The 14,981-nt window shown below is 40.4% G+C and overlaps 1 protein-coding gene across 1 annotated transcript in view; it reads left to right on the forward strand.

Annotated features, from left to right (window-relative positions):
- The window catches only part of LOC121873107 (diacylglycerol lipase-alpha-like), a 38,566-nt gene extending 25,358 nt beyond the window's left edge, over positions 1 to 13,208 (forward strand). Inside the window, exon 6 of the mRNA XM_042376418.1 lies at positions 12,799 to 13,208. Within this exon, the coding sequence (XP_042232352.1) occupies positions 12,799 to 12,987 (189 nt within the window). The 3' untranslated portion in view covers positions 12,988 to 13,208. The remainder of the gene's footprint in view (positions 1 to 12,798) is intronic.
- Positions 13,209 to 14,981: the final 1,773 nt, after the last annotated feature.

The following is a 14,981-nucleotide window of genomic DNA, read 5'->3' on the forward strand; positions in this document are numbered from 1 at the left end:
ACGTCTGTGGCTGCCGCCTTCATTTACTTCACCAAAGCATTTGACCTTGTAGACCACAATTTAATCATCGACCTGGGGTTTCGAAGAAGTCTTATACCATGGCTTACAGACTTCCTCAGTAACCGACGTCAAACCGCACGCTTCCAAGGGGCTATCTCCATTTTTTAGTCACTCACCTGTGGCGTCCCCCAAGGCACCAAGATGGAACCGCTCTGCTTCCTTATGCTTATCAATGCTGCCCTAAGAGAAACCCCTGCTCGCTGGAAATATGTCGACGACTACCACCATTGAGATCAGTGTCAAGAACTCGGCTCCCGACTATACTGTCCTCCAGGATTTATTGAACAATCTCCAAAATTGGGCTACAAACAACCACGTCACCATCAACCATACCAAGATCATGGTTATGCACATCAACCTCTCCTCTGATGTTGTCCCACCCCCTTCCATTACTTTAGGCCCCAACACATTCCAGGTTGTAGACCCCACTAAGCTCCTTGGCATCACTATAGCTAACAAACTAAATTGGAAAGCACACGTCAGTGAAGTTGTCAAATCCTTCAGTTTCCGTCTCCACCTTCTCCGCCTACTCAAGTCCCTCGGAGTGTTTACTCAACATTCATACTTCCCAAGTTCACCTTTGCCTTCCCTACCTGGCCTTCCTCCCTAAATGCCACACAACAGAAACACCGAGAAAAAGTGCAAAAGAGGTCATGCAAGATTATTCTCTCCTCTTCCTACTCCACATACCAAGAAGCGCTCAACACACTGACCCTGTCGGCTCCCTCTGACCATCACCACGACCTCATCTGCAAATTTGGTGAGAAGTTTCTGCACCATCCTTGACACCGGCTCCTACTACCGTATTTTTTGGCTTAGAAGACGCTGCATCGTGGAAGACGCACCCTGATTTTGGAAATGTAATTCTAGGAAAAAACTTTTTATACTTATTAACCGACACCAGTGAAACCGTTGCTTGATATACAGCCCTTTTGGCACAAGTACACACACCTCTTTGAATATCATCATTTATAACTGCTTATCAGTCGTCATTTTCATCAATTTAAAAAAAAAAATCTGTATAAGAAGTGGAAATCTTTAATACAATGGTCCCTCGGTTAATGAACACAATTCGTTCCAGAAGGTCGTTCGTTAACCGAAAATTTTGTTCGCCGAAACCATTGTTTCAATGGGATTTTCGGTAATTGGTTCCAGCTCACCGAAAATTACATACAAAGTAAAAAAAATGCAGTAAAGTACACTTACTTTGAGGTGTGTATGTAGAAGGCTCCTGGTTGATGATGATGGGAATTAGAAGTGGGGGTGGAGGAGAAGGGAGAAGAGAAGGAAGTGGGGGTGGAAGAGCAATCACCCCATGTTTCATGTCGTCATTTCACCCATAAAATTTTAAGTTCACTAGGTGTAATTCAAGTTTATTTTCTTTAAATCAACACTGCACTGCACTATATATTGTCAATATGTTAAAAAATTTCAGAATGACCAATAATTGTACTGTAAAAACGTAAAAATACTCTGTGTTCAAGAGACCCACAAGCAAGATGTTTCATCCACAGAACAGAAATACAAACTGAGGCCTTGGTGGGTGAGTGAAGTGGCTGATTGGCGCACCAAAAACTAGTTCCCTGTACTGCAATTATGTTAAATAAGTGTTGAAATGACTAAAAATTTTAATATAAAACTTGGAAAATTATTGAATAGTACAGCCTTCTTGATATTTACTCCAATTTTAACAAATGTAAGCCCTAGAACTGATTTCTGTATTGGCGTACTAATCTTCCAGCTGGTGAGCAAGCCAAAGCATGTCGAAACATTTTCGTAAGAATTTCGTTTACTGAATTTTTGATCATTAACCTAATTGAATATTCTTATGGAAGGTAATTTGTTAACCAAAATTTCGTTAACCGAGGTGCAAGCAAATGTAAACATGAATATCAACGTCTAAAGAAAAAAAAATCTTTATTTAAAAACAAAAAAATTAAAAGTAAAAAGCAACTCTGTAAAAATTAGTTGAATTAAAATTTTTGGTAAGCAAGTGTGAAGAAACAAACGTTCCTGCACTTTGAGACCAGCAGACAACCTTTAGCAATTCCTCAATAGATGGCACTGCCGCACCACTGCCATTAGTAAACAAACTGCACAGCAGCTAGGGTTGTGTAGCTGCAGCCGTTTATTTTTTACCTACTGAGTAAGTAAATAATCGTATTTTTTGCAGTGTATCAACAATATTAGTTAAATCAATTGTTTTATACAGTAGGCTCTCGCCAATAACGTTTAATAGGTGCCTGAAAAATGCCGTTATTAGCGAAAACATTATTTGTGTGACATTAAAATACATGTAAAAAGGGTTTATTGGTGCCGCCGCCCCAAGAATTTCACCCAGTTTTTCCCCTTAGAAGCCCTCCTAAACACTTTTTGTTCGCTGAAACAAAAAGAATTGCTATGCAATCATCAAAATAAAAAGTTTGAGTAATAACACTTAGCTTGGGGGAGTTTTTGAGGTGCTTGGTGTGATGATTGTGCCGTATCTGAGGGCCGCTAACACTTGCACTGTCTTTCATTCTACAAGCTAACCATTTCAAAAGAAAATGCTCTGTTATCACAAACAACCTGTTTCTATCATTTTTATCATTCATAACTCGCCTCGCATTTCCATCACTACCGAAATATTTCTTAGCCAGCGCAATACTCTTCTTGGTCTCCTCTAAGTTCCTCTTAATATTTCGCACTGTAGACTGAGGACAGTTCAGTTTCCTCACAATATCAATGTTCCGTGCACCACTTTCAATGAGCTCAACAATCTGTTCTTTATCCTTGACCGAGGAGGCACGCTTCTTGTGGCTTTGTCTCTTAGCTTTGGGATCTTTTTTCTCATTCACTTTAAAAGTTCCCGGGCGTTCAGGCGGCAAATCACTCCGTCCACCACCTCCCCTAACCCCCACAGGTAAAAATGTGGAAGCCATTATTGATCACCGACCCTCGCAACCACTGGTTATAGAGGCTAAAATCTCACACGTGGATGCAGCGCTGTATTCCACGGAGCGTGTGTGAGAGTGAGGTGGAGCGGACAACTACGTCATCAACATGGCAGCAAACAAACGCTATCATTGATGCACACGGACGCTTCCCACAAAATCTCCGTTATTCAGGAGAATCCAGACGTTATTATCGAAAATGGGTATCTATTGTAACTTACCGTTATTGTCGAAAACGTTATTGTGGAAGTCGTTATTGGCGAGAGCCTACTGTAGTAAGGTTGTACCTCTATAGTCCAGCAACCTAGGGACCTGACCGGTGCCGGACCATGGAAATTTCCGGACCATGGAAATTTACCCTTTTCCTGGATAGATAGTGACTTGTGCTTACTCTTGGAAGCACTAGCACCACTTTCACTGCTTCGTGGTCTCTTTGAAAACATGTTGAAGGGTTAAATGTTGTACAGTAGGTTCTCAAATTTCGCGAGTTTTTAATTCAACGTTTTTTATATGGAAAAAAACACTACACAATTTAAAATTTCGACAGCGGGAACTTGAATTTCGACGGGTTTGAGCGGCCCGCCAACGTTCAGACGTGCATAATCGTGTAAACAGCGTCATTTTTCTTGTGTACAAAAGATTCATTATTGTTTATTACTGAATGTCTTTTTGATTGAATTAATGTTTATGTGTGCAAAATGAACAATACAATTCATTAATAATACGTAGAATGTTAAAACACACGAGGAGACGAGACGGCATTGTTTTCGTTGTTTACAAAACCAGTGACTGACTGGTTCTACATATAAAACTGAAGAAAATAAGACCCTGGTTGTAGCTGTAGTAAAATTAATGTAAAACAATTAATATGGCTGTTTGAAGTAATGTTATTTAATGTTAATAGATGGAACAATATAAGTAGCTAACCATTAATGGTAAAGAAAAATAGTGAGATCGCATATGTAAGTGCTCACATGTGAAAACATATCGTCATTACTCTACATAAGAATATGAAAGCAACACTTATTTACTGTTCATATATATTTTAATTCATGTTTCTGAATTTAAAACATAAATTCTACCCACCAGTGGTGGTAAAGTTGAAAACATAAGGACAGCCAATGTTGTTGTGTGTGTCTTTACTCAGATGACGAAGTTGCCAAGTCATTAGGTTCAACTCTAGCTGAAGCTGTAGAACATAAAAACTTTTTCTGTGTTGTTTTTAGTTTTTATTTAACTTTATCTGTGTTATTTTCGTTGGTTTATTAGGATGTTGCTTTATTAGAGGTAGTAATTCGCCAAAAAAGTATGGTAAATAAGGCAAAATTTAGACACATCGAAAGTACCAGACTCAAATTAATTTTCCTCATTGGCAAACTAAAATCGTTCCGGACCACGGAATGCCGGACTAGAGAGGTACAACCTGTATAGAGAATACTTGTAATTGCTAAGTACTGTAATGAGGTAACAGTCTTTGTAAGGGGCTGATTTCAGTTGACCCTAAGAAAACCTCTGCTACAACTCATCAACTAGCTTCATGGAAGACGCATGGCAATAAAAATTGCGTCTTCTAAGCCGAAATATACGGTACCACCTGAGATCCCTCGTTCGCGAATTGTTGCTTGACACCACAACCGCATCCAGCCCATACGAGCACGAACTGATCGCTATAAGAACAGCCAGTCCCAACCATTGTAAAAATTATCAATAACTTGTAATCAACCAGTGTATTCACTCCCAGTCAATATTACTTTCTTACACTGTCACTAAGTTGAAATGCCTTGTAGTATGACCTTCCAGGGAAGCACCCAGGGGGGTTTCCTGGTTGCCCAAAAACCCCCCTCCAGGTACTGCATGGTGCGGCCAACCCATACCTGACCTGGCGACACCTTAGTAACACGAAGGTTGGGTCAGCTTACCTGACCTCACCCCACGCCATGGTAACTTCCACCACCTCTGCCATTCCCATGCACCTGAATGCACTTAATATACAGCACTGCCGGACAGTGTGAAATATTGAGATTTAATGTTTTTTTTTCATTTTCTCATCTACATTGTACATTTTCTATAGATTTTACTTATTTATAAATTATTTTTCCATCCACTTTCACATATTTGATGATTTCGCAAGTGTGCTTCAAATAACTGTTTCGTGCGATAATACGGCGTTGGAAATCGAGCATGCTGGGTCAGGGAACATGTTCCCACTTCTCTCATCCTCACTTCACATGTAGTGTTCAATGTTAGTTAGTCATTATATACAAGTATTAAAATGCTTAATGAATGTTACACATTCAGTACAGTAATAACCATATTATATACTCTATATTTAGTGCTGTAAATTCATGTATTTTAATGTTGTGCAAATAAAATATTTTAAAAGCATTTTATGACTTCTATTATCCTGTAATATAAGTCTATATACAAAGATTAGGATGCTAGATTACACCATCTTCAACCTCAGATTATTTCCTAAGATTCAGTGCATATGGCGTCAAATATTGGTCAGATTTCAAAAATTTTTCCGGACCCCCCAGCTGAAAGGGCTCGCTACGCTCGCCAGACTTCTCAGTAATTTGGAAACCCCCCCCCTACTCAATTTCTGAGTGCGCCCCTGCCTTCTCCCCACCTAGTTATTGTATATCATATTTGTATCACATATGTTACTTGTATATTATTTTTCAATCAAGAGGCCCATTCCCAATTATGCAACTGTATATTTTCAGTCTTCTGGCTGCCATGCTCTTTCAATAAACCATTAATTATTATTATTATTATTATTATTATTATTATTATTATTATTATTATTATTATTTCTCCAATATTATAATGAAGTAATTCATTTCTCTATACAGTGGTTCCTCGGTTAACGAGTGCCTCGGTTAACGTGATTTCGGTTAACGAGTTACCTTCCATAAGATTCTTAACTTCGGTTAACGAGCAATCCCTCGAGTAACGAGCAATCCCTCGATTAACAAGTTTCTTACGAGCTGACCACATGTTTTAGCTTGCATTTGGCGGTCCACCAGCTGTAGTATTAGTCCGCCAATACAGTAATCTGTTCTAGGGCTTAAATTCCTTACCCTTTTCGTAAATACAGTTGTACCCCACTTAACGCGGTCAATTGAACCCAGAGGGTCCCGCGTTAAGTGAAATCCGCGTTAAGTGAACAACAGAACATATGGGATTAATTCCAATAGAAACCGGCCTGACCCCCAAACTCCACTTTTTGAAGGCACATACCTATGTTGTAGTAAAAATAACATCTTAATTTTATGATGGTACATGCACACAATTAATACTTAAGAGAAATACAGTCGCCAAGTTAATGTCCATTCAAATAATGGACTCAACTCCCTCCCTCTCTCACACTACACTCCCTGGCTCTTCCCTCTCAGAGAAATTTTTGGGGGAAAACCACTAAATTTTAATAAATAATACCTCAAACTAAAGTTAGGATAATACAATTGACATTGCTGGATTCCTTGTAAGACCAGGAATATTTTGAATATAAATGTCATATATTTTGCACAAAAGATAACATAGTTACCTAGAGAAAAATTTTTATCTAAAATTTGTATGTTTAATGAAAAATATATGATGTTTATATTCAAAATGATCACCAAATTATAAGAATTCCAGCAATGTAAATTATATTCTGACCGGGTAATTTGTATGAATTTTATGAGCTAAAACAAATATCTTCAGTTAATAAAAAAAAAAATAATCTTCACAACACTATCTGTCAATCAAAGTACCCCACCTTGCCTCCCCCCCTCTTCCAACCGCGCGGTCAGTCCCAACCCTCCCCCCCACCCCCCACCAATCCTCCCTTCCAGGGTTTTTAACATTTAGTATTAAATAATACCTCAGATTAAAGTTAGGATAATATAATTGACATTGCTGGATTCCTTGTAAGACCAGGAATATTTTGAATATAAATGTCATATATTTTGCACAAAAGATAACATAGTTAATTTGAGAAAAAATTTTATCTAAAATTTGTATGTCTAATGCAAAAATATGATGTTTATATTCAAAATGATCATCAAATTATAAGAATTCCAGCAATGTAAATTATATTCAGACCGGATAATTTGTATGAATTTTATGAGCTAAAACAAATATCTTCAGTTAATAAAAAAAAAAATAATTCTTCACAGGGTAACAGATGGTCGGTCGGTCCCTCCCTCCCCCCCCCCCCACCAACCGTCCCAAGGAGATGTGTGGGATAACCACTAAATTTTAATAAATAATACCTCAAACTAAAGTTAGGATAATATAATTGACATTGCTGGATTCCTTGTAAGACCAGGAATATTTTGAATATAAATGTCATATATTTTGCACAAAAGATAACATAGTTAATTTGAGAAAAATTTTTATCTAAAATTTGTATGTCTAATGCAAAAATATGATGTTTATATTCAAAATGATCACCAAATTATAAGAATTCCAGCAATGTAAATTATATTCTGGCCTGGTAATTTGTATGAATTTTATGAGCTAAAACAGGCAGTCAGGCAGGGTGGCGGGTGGGGCAAATCTAAAAATAGCGTCTCGGACACTCACCGCGTATATGTGGAAAAAATCCGCGTTAAGTGAAAGTTCAGCTTTGGCAAGGCACCGCGTATATGATAAAACGCGTTAAGTGAAACCGCGTTAGGCGGGGTAATACTGTATCAAGAAGTTTATACTATTCAATAATTTTAAAAGTTTAATATTAAATTTTTTAGTCATTTTAACAATTATTGAACATAATTGAAGGTAGGGTCACTAGTTTGTGGCACGCCATCCAGCCTGCCAACACAGCATACAGGCGTCAGTCTTTTTGTCTTTTCAGTGGAGGTAACATCTTGCTTGAGACTCTTCAACTAAATGCTTTTTTCTGTGTTTACAAGCAAATTATTGGTCATTTTGAAGTTTATTTTACATATTGACAATATATAATGCAGTGCAGTGTTGATTTAAAGAAAATAATCTTGAATTACACCAAGAGAACTAAAATTTTATGGGTGAAATGGTGCCATGGGGTGACTTCTCTTCCACCCCAATGCCTTCTCTTCTCCCTTCTCCTCCACCCTCATTCTAATTCCCATCATCATCCAGGAGCCTTCTACATACACACCTCAAAGTAAGTGTACCTTTCTACCTTTTTTGTTGAATTTAGGCAATTTTTGGTGAGCTGGAACCAATTACCCAAAAACCCATTGAAACAATGTTTTAACAACAATTATTGGCAGAGCTTGTAGTACAGTTTGCCTATTCTGAGTAATTCAGTCAGGTCTTGACACTGAGGGTGGTATCACTTCTCACTGCCACGCACGACAGAGGTTCATACACAAAGAAATACATCATATTCATTACAACTATAAATGTATAGAGGTCAGATTCATATGGGTAATGTCACTGTTCACTACCATGCAGGACAGAGGTTCGTACACAAAGAGATGCATCATATTCATTGACAGTACATATTCATATATGTAAACACACACACATATACATACATATACATATATACATACACATATACATGTACATGTACATATATATACACACACACACACACACATACACATACGTATACGTTGGTCAGATTCATGTGGGTAATGTCACTTTTCACTGCCATACAGGACAGAGGTTCGTACACAAAGAATGCATCATATTCATTGACACTATATATAGGTCAGATTCATGTGGGTAATGCCACTATTCACTGCCACGCAGGACAGAGGTTCGTACACAAAGAAGGAAATACATCACATTCACCAGCAGCATATATAGGTCAGTGGATCACATACATTGGAGTCATATTCTAATTGAAGACTAATCAGTGTGGGCTAGCAAATTTGGGATAAACAGCAAGAATGTCCTCAAGCACACCTGATTCAATGAAGTAATTACATAGTTCAAGATACAATAAGTCAGGTGGCCTGAAGTCTTTGACAGTGTCACATTCAATAATATAGTGTTCAAGTGTATGCTTTAAAGGTTTATCACAAAGTTTACATGCTGAGTGTTCCGGTATGGGTACTGCGTTACTAACTTGCCAGATGTGTCTGTATCCTACCCTAATTCTGGCCACGACTACATCACATTGTCTGGTTCTGTCCTTATGCTGGCCATACCGGTACCTCTTGTTACAAAATTTGTCATATTTACTAATGCTACAACTGTCAGGTCTCTCTGCATTTCTCACTTCTTCTAGATCAGAATTCATGATTCTGACTTGAATATTTTAATTACAGCATTGGACAGACCAAGGTCACGGTCAACATTTTCTTTCTTACATGCCTCATTGGCCAGTCTATCAGCATGGTCATGATACCTGATTCCAACATGGGACGGAATCCACACAAATTCGATACGAAAGTTGTTCTCATTGGCAGTTATCACATTCCTTTTAATATCACATGCAACTTTAGACATAGAGCCTGACGGGCTGTTCATTGATTTCAAAGCACTTTGAGAGTCACAGAATATCACCCCACCTCCATTTTCTTTGAGGTAGTCTGTGGCTAAGTAGATTCCAGTTAGTTCAGTTTGTGTTGTGCTGGCCCAGTTGTTCAGCCTTTGTTTGTTTGACACTATCATCTCTTTTTCTTTATATATTACAATTGCACAGCCTGTTCTACCTGTGTTTGTCTGCACAGAACCATCAGTAAAAGCATAACATTCACTTGATTTAATACTCTCTACAGTATGTGCCTGTTAATAGTTTCTAGTGTGACACATCTCACCACATCGGTGTTTAACATTTGCTTACTACCAACAGGAGTGTAATTAATAGGAACTGATATGTCCAGCCAAGGAGGAATGGCATTAATAGGTTCGGCTGGGGTGATTGGGACATTCAGTTTCAAGAGATCTGCAACACTTTTATGAAGCCACGCCCCAAAGAGAGTCTTTTGTGGAAGGTTGGCGAGATAGTCGGGATTACCTAGATAGAACATCAACTCAGTTTGAGCTGTAGTTTGAGAACCATTGTTCTTCAAAACTTTGACACAAAACATGGTATTAAGTAGGGCTATCCTCTCAGATAGGGAGGGCAGTCCGAGCTCTTTCCTCATGTTTACAATTCTGGTTGATTTTGGGCAACCTAGGATGATGCGCATGGCTTCATTTTGCACTACCTCAAGGCTGTTGAGTTGTTTAGGCGGAATAGTCACAAGATGGAGAGCATGATAGTCAACTACAGAACGAATGAAGTGAAGATAGAAAGTACGAGCATAGGTGATGTTAATTCCATAGCCCTTGCCAACAAGGGTTCTGAGGGGTTTAATGCGCTGCATTAGTTTGTCACGAAGGTTGCTGACAAAGTTTGCATCATTCACACAAATTCCAAGATATTTATAGGAGCTACATAGTTCCAAGGGCATGCTGTTAATGTTATAGTCAAGAGGCAGAGGGTGAGCAGGACGAGGGTTGAGGACCCTCGTCTTGTCAACAGATATTATGAGACTGCATTCAACAGTTCTCCGAGCAAATACATCCAGCAAGGCTTGGAGCCTGAGTTTGGTTTGTGTCATAATGCAGATATCATCAGCATAGCATATTACGGCTTTGTTTGGCTGAACTGGAATGTCAGCAATAAGCTTGTGCATCAGTATATTAAAGAGCATAGGACTTAACACTCCTCCCTGAGGTGTGCCCAGCTCAAATGATCTCATTCTGGTACTTTTAACTCCCCTAAACAGAACACTGGCATACCTGTTGGACAGATAACCCTTTATCCATGTCAGGAGGTTACCTTGTATGCCAAAATTAGCTAGTTGCTCAAGTATAATGTCTATTAGCTACATCAAAGGCTGATTTAAGGTCTATGAAGGCTGTTTGTGTCTTATCTTTTGAGTGAACAAGATATTCTGCAAAGCATGTCTGTGTGCTACGCCCGGGCATGAACCCGTACAGATTAGGGGCGAGTTTGTCTTTGACTTGAAACATGAGACGGTTTAGAACAACTCTTTCAAGGACTTTACACATACAGGATGTAAGTGAAATTGGCCTGAAGTTTGGAGAATTAGCTTTAGGGATTGGAACTATGTTTCCATGAGTCCATGTCTTAGGCAGAATACCCTGTGTGAGGCTCATTTGATACAGGTCAAGCAGTGGATGGTTAGGGATCTCATTCAACAATCTCAGGGTGTTATAGGTTATGCCATCCTCACCAGGGGAGGATGACTCACCTTTCATTAGTGCTGTTGTTAGTTCGTGGTGCGTTATAGGAAACTGGTCGGTAAAGTCTGGTGAGGAACAGGCTATTTCAATATTGAAACCCCTATTAATGTGTGAGGTGTTAAGATATTGTTGTATGTCAGGAGGCAGGGAAGTGATTCGTGACACACTAGACCATTGGTCTAATAGCATGTCAGCATATTCTGCAGGGCTGTGATGAAGCTGGACTGGGGTGGGTGACTTGGTAATGGCTCTAATTTTGTTCCACATTTCTGCTAGAGTGGTTGTTCTATTAATCCCCTGTAAGAATTGTTCCCAATAGGTGTAACAATGGTTTCGGTTAATGAGTTTTTCGGTTAACGTGCAACCTTCTGGAACAGATTGTGCTCGTTAACCGAGGGACCACTGTACTATATGTATATCATTGAACCTTCCGTCTATTCACGGCTCAGTAGTAATGTTGTCATGGCATAAAACTGAGAAGTCTGATAATGGTGGTGGGAATCAGCTGACACAAGCCAGAGTGACATCCGAGAAATGTTTTGGTCTCTGAGCTCCCACCATCCACCAGTAAATCGCATGACGCTGAGCACACAGTTCAAAACTCTTCGATGATAAGCGACTTTTGTTGAGTTAAGTGCTCAAAAGGTTAAACAAAATTATAAAGCCTCACTTTATAGTTCCCCAGTAGGGATGAAGTTTTACATAAGTCTATAATCACATTGTGTTTCATTCAAGTGGGAGAGAATGATTTCTTGAACTATACAAGTTTCTAATATCCTTTAGCTCTATTATTTAAATAATAGTGTTATTCTTTCTTTAAAGTTTAATTTACCAATGATACAGGTTGGGTATCCCTTATCTAAAATGCTTGGGCCCCTAAGGGTCTTGGATTTGGAATATTTTTGGATTTGGGAATACCTATATCCTGTATACAGAAGCTGTATAATGCAGTAGCTCACCCAGCAGGGATGGGGCCCAAGTCTATGGACAAAATTAATTTATATTTCATTTACAGTATTTTTATTTTTTAGTTTTTTATGGGCATAGCCCACCCGGGCACAGGTCATCAACCCACAATGGAGCTTAGGGGTTGAAAAAATAAGAGTAAAAAAGAAATTAAGAATAGAAGAGAAAAAGTCTATATTAATCTACACCACGAAGAAGCCGGAAAACCAGCTTTTTGAAGTGAGACAGATGCATATATTCTGCAGGTAGTTTCATGAAATATAATTTAATAATTTTGGCTATAAAATATATGATAAAATGTACACTATAGACTCAGAAAGGTGAGCAATCACTACCGTCTTTTTGGCATCACCATAACACCTGACTCCGAGGTGCTAAGCAGCCTGTGTCTTATCTTTATTCATTACACATACATACTTACCCTAATAAAAATTATATATATGCCATTTTGAGTGTATTTTCTACCATACAGTATATACTGTATAATGAAATAGACTTTCAGATTTCAGAGCACTTCAGACTTGGGAATTTCGGATAAGGGATACCCAACCTATAGAATCATGCTATGAGCTGAGAGTTGGTGTTCTGCTGTTTAATTAGTTCAGTGTGTTCCTTCTGATTCCCTACGCTTACCCCGAAGTCTCTCATATCTCCACAGAATTCCTTCAGCGACATTGCACGGCTACTGAGTGAGTTCTTCCGTGACCTGGATGTGGTGCCCTCAGACGTGGTGGCCGGCCTTGTCCTCCTCAGGAAATATCAGAAGCTCAACCGCCAAGAGATTGTCAAGAGTAATAAAAATGATGTGTACGAATTTCTCTCTGGTGTCCCCATCACTCCCAGGTGAGTGAAGACTATTGGTTGACCATCACTCCCAGGTGAGTGTAGACTGTTGGTTGACCATCACTCCCAGGTGAGTGTAGACTGTTGGTTGACCATCACTCCCAGGTGAGTGTAGACTGTTGGTTGACCATCACTCCCAGGTGAGTGTAGGCAGTTGGTTGACCATCACTCCCAGGTGAGTGTAGACTGTTGGTTGACCATCACTCCCAGGTGAGTGTAGACTGTTGGTTGACCTTCACTCCCAGGTGAGTGTAGACTGTTGGTTGACCATCACTCCCACGTGAGTGTAGACTGTTGTTGACCATCACCCCAGGTAAGAGTGTAGACTGTTGGTTCTCACGTGAGTGTAGACTGTTATTGACCATCACTCCCAGGTGAGTGTAGACTGTTGGTTGACCATCACTCCCAGGTGAGTGTAGACTGTTGGTTGACCATCACTCCCAGGTGAGTGTAGACTGTTGGTTGACCATCACTCCCAGGTGAGTGTAGACTGTTGGTTGACCATCACTCCCAGGTGAGTGTAGGCAGTTGGTTGACCATCACTCCCAGGTGAGTGTAGACTGTTGGTTGACCATCACTCCCAGGTGAGTGTAGACTGTTGGTTGACCTTCACTCCCAGGTGAGTGTAGACTGTTGGTTGACCATCACTCCCAGGTGAGTGTAGACTGTTGGTTGACCATCACTCCCAGGTGAGTGTAGACTGTTGGTTGACCATCACTCCCAGGTGAGTGTAGACTGTTGGTTGACCATCACTCCCAGGTGAGTGTAGGCAGTTGGTTGACCATCACTCCCAGGTGAGTGTAGACTGTTGGTTGACCATCACTCCCAGGTGAGTGTAGACTGTTGGTTGACCTTCACTCCCAGGTGAGTGTAGACTGTTGGTTGACCATCACTCCCAGGTGAGTGTAGATTGTTGGGTTGACCTTCACCCAGGTGAGTGTGGTAGACTGTTGGTTGACCACCCTGCAGGTGAGGTGAGACTGTTGGCTGACCATCACTCCCAAGGAGTGTAGACTGTTATTGACCATCACCCCAGGTGAGTGTAGATCGTTGGCTGACCATCATTCCCACGTTGAGTGTAGACTGTTGGCTGGTTCATCACCTCAGGTGAGTGTAGATCGTTATTGACCATCACCAGGTGAGTGTGTAGACTGGTTGGTTGACCATCACTCCCAAGTGAGTGGTGACAGTTGCTTTGACCATTACTCCCAAGTGAGTGTAGACTGTTGGTTGACCATCACCCCAGGTGAGTGTAGACTGTTGGTTGACCATCACCTCAGGTGAGTGTGTACACTGTTGGCTGGAAAATCAGTCCCAAGTGAGTGTAGACTGTTGGTTGACCACCTCAGGTGAGTGTAGACTTCAGCGGTTACCATCACCCCTGGGTGAGTGTAGACTGTTGGTTGACCAACAATTCCCAGGTGAAAGTAGACTGCTGGCTGACCATCACCCCTGTAGGTTAGTGTAGACTGTTGGTGATCATCACCTCAGGTGAGTGTGGTAGACTGTTGGGTTGACCATCACCCCAGGAGTATAGACTGTTGGTTGACCATCACTCCAAGGAGTAGACTGTTGGTTGACCATCACTCCCCAAAGTGAGTGTAGACTGTTGGTTGACCATCACCCCAGGTGAGTGTAGATCGTTGGTTGACCGTCACCCCAAGTGAGTGTAGACTGTTATTGACCATCACTCCCAGGTGAAAGTCTAGACTGTTGCTGACCATCACCTCAGGTGAATGTAGACTGTTGGTTGCCATCACTCCCCAAGTGAGTGTAGACTGTTGGTTGACCATCACCTCATGTGAGTGTAGACTGTTGGTTGACCATCACCCCAAGTGAGTGTAGACTGTTGGCTGACCATCACCCAAAGTGAGTGTAGACTGTTGGTTGGACCATCACTCCCAGGTGAGTGCGTAATCGTTGGTTGACCATTACTCCCCAGGTGAGTGCAGACAGTTGGTTGACCATCACCCCAGGTGAAAGTGAGACTGTTGGGTT

Source organism: Homarus americanus, unplaced genomic scaffold (assembly GCF_018991925.1).
Source record: "Homarus americanus isolate GMGI-L3 unplaced genomic scaffold, GMGI_Hamer_2.0 scaffold32929, whole genome shotgun sequence".
Taxonomy (NCBI): Eukaryota; Metazoa; Arthropoda; class Malacostraca; order Decapoda; family Nephropidae; genus Homarus; species Homarus americanus.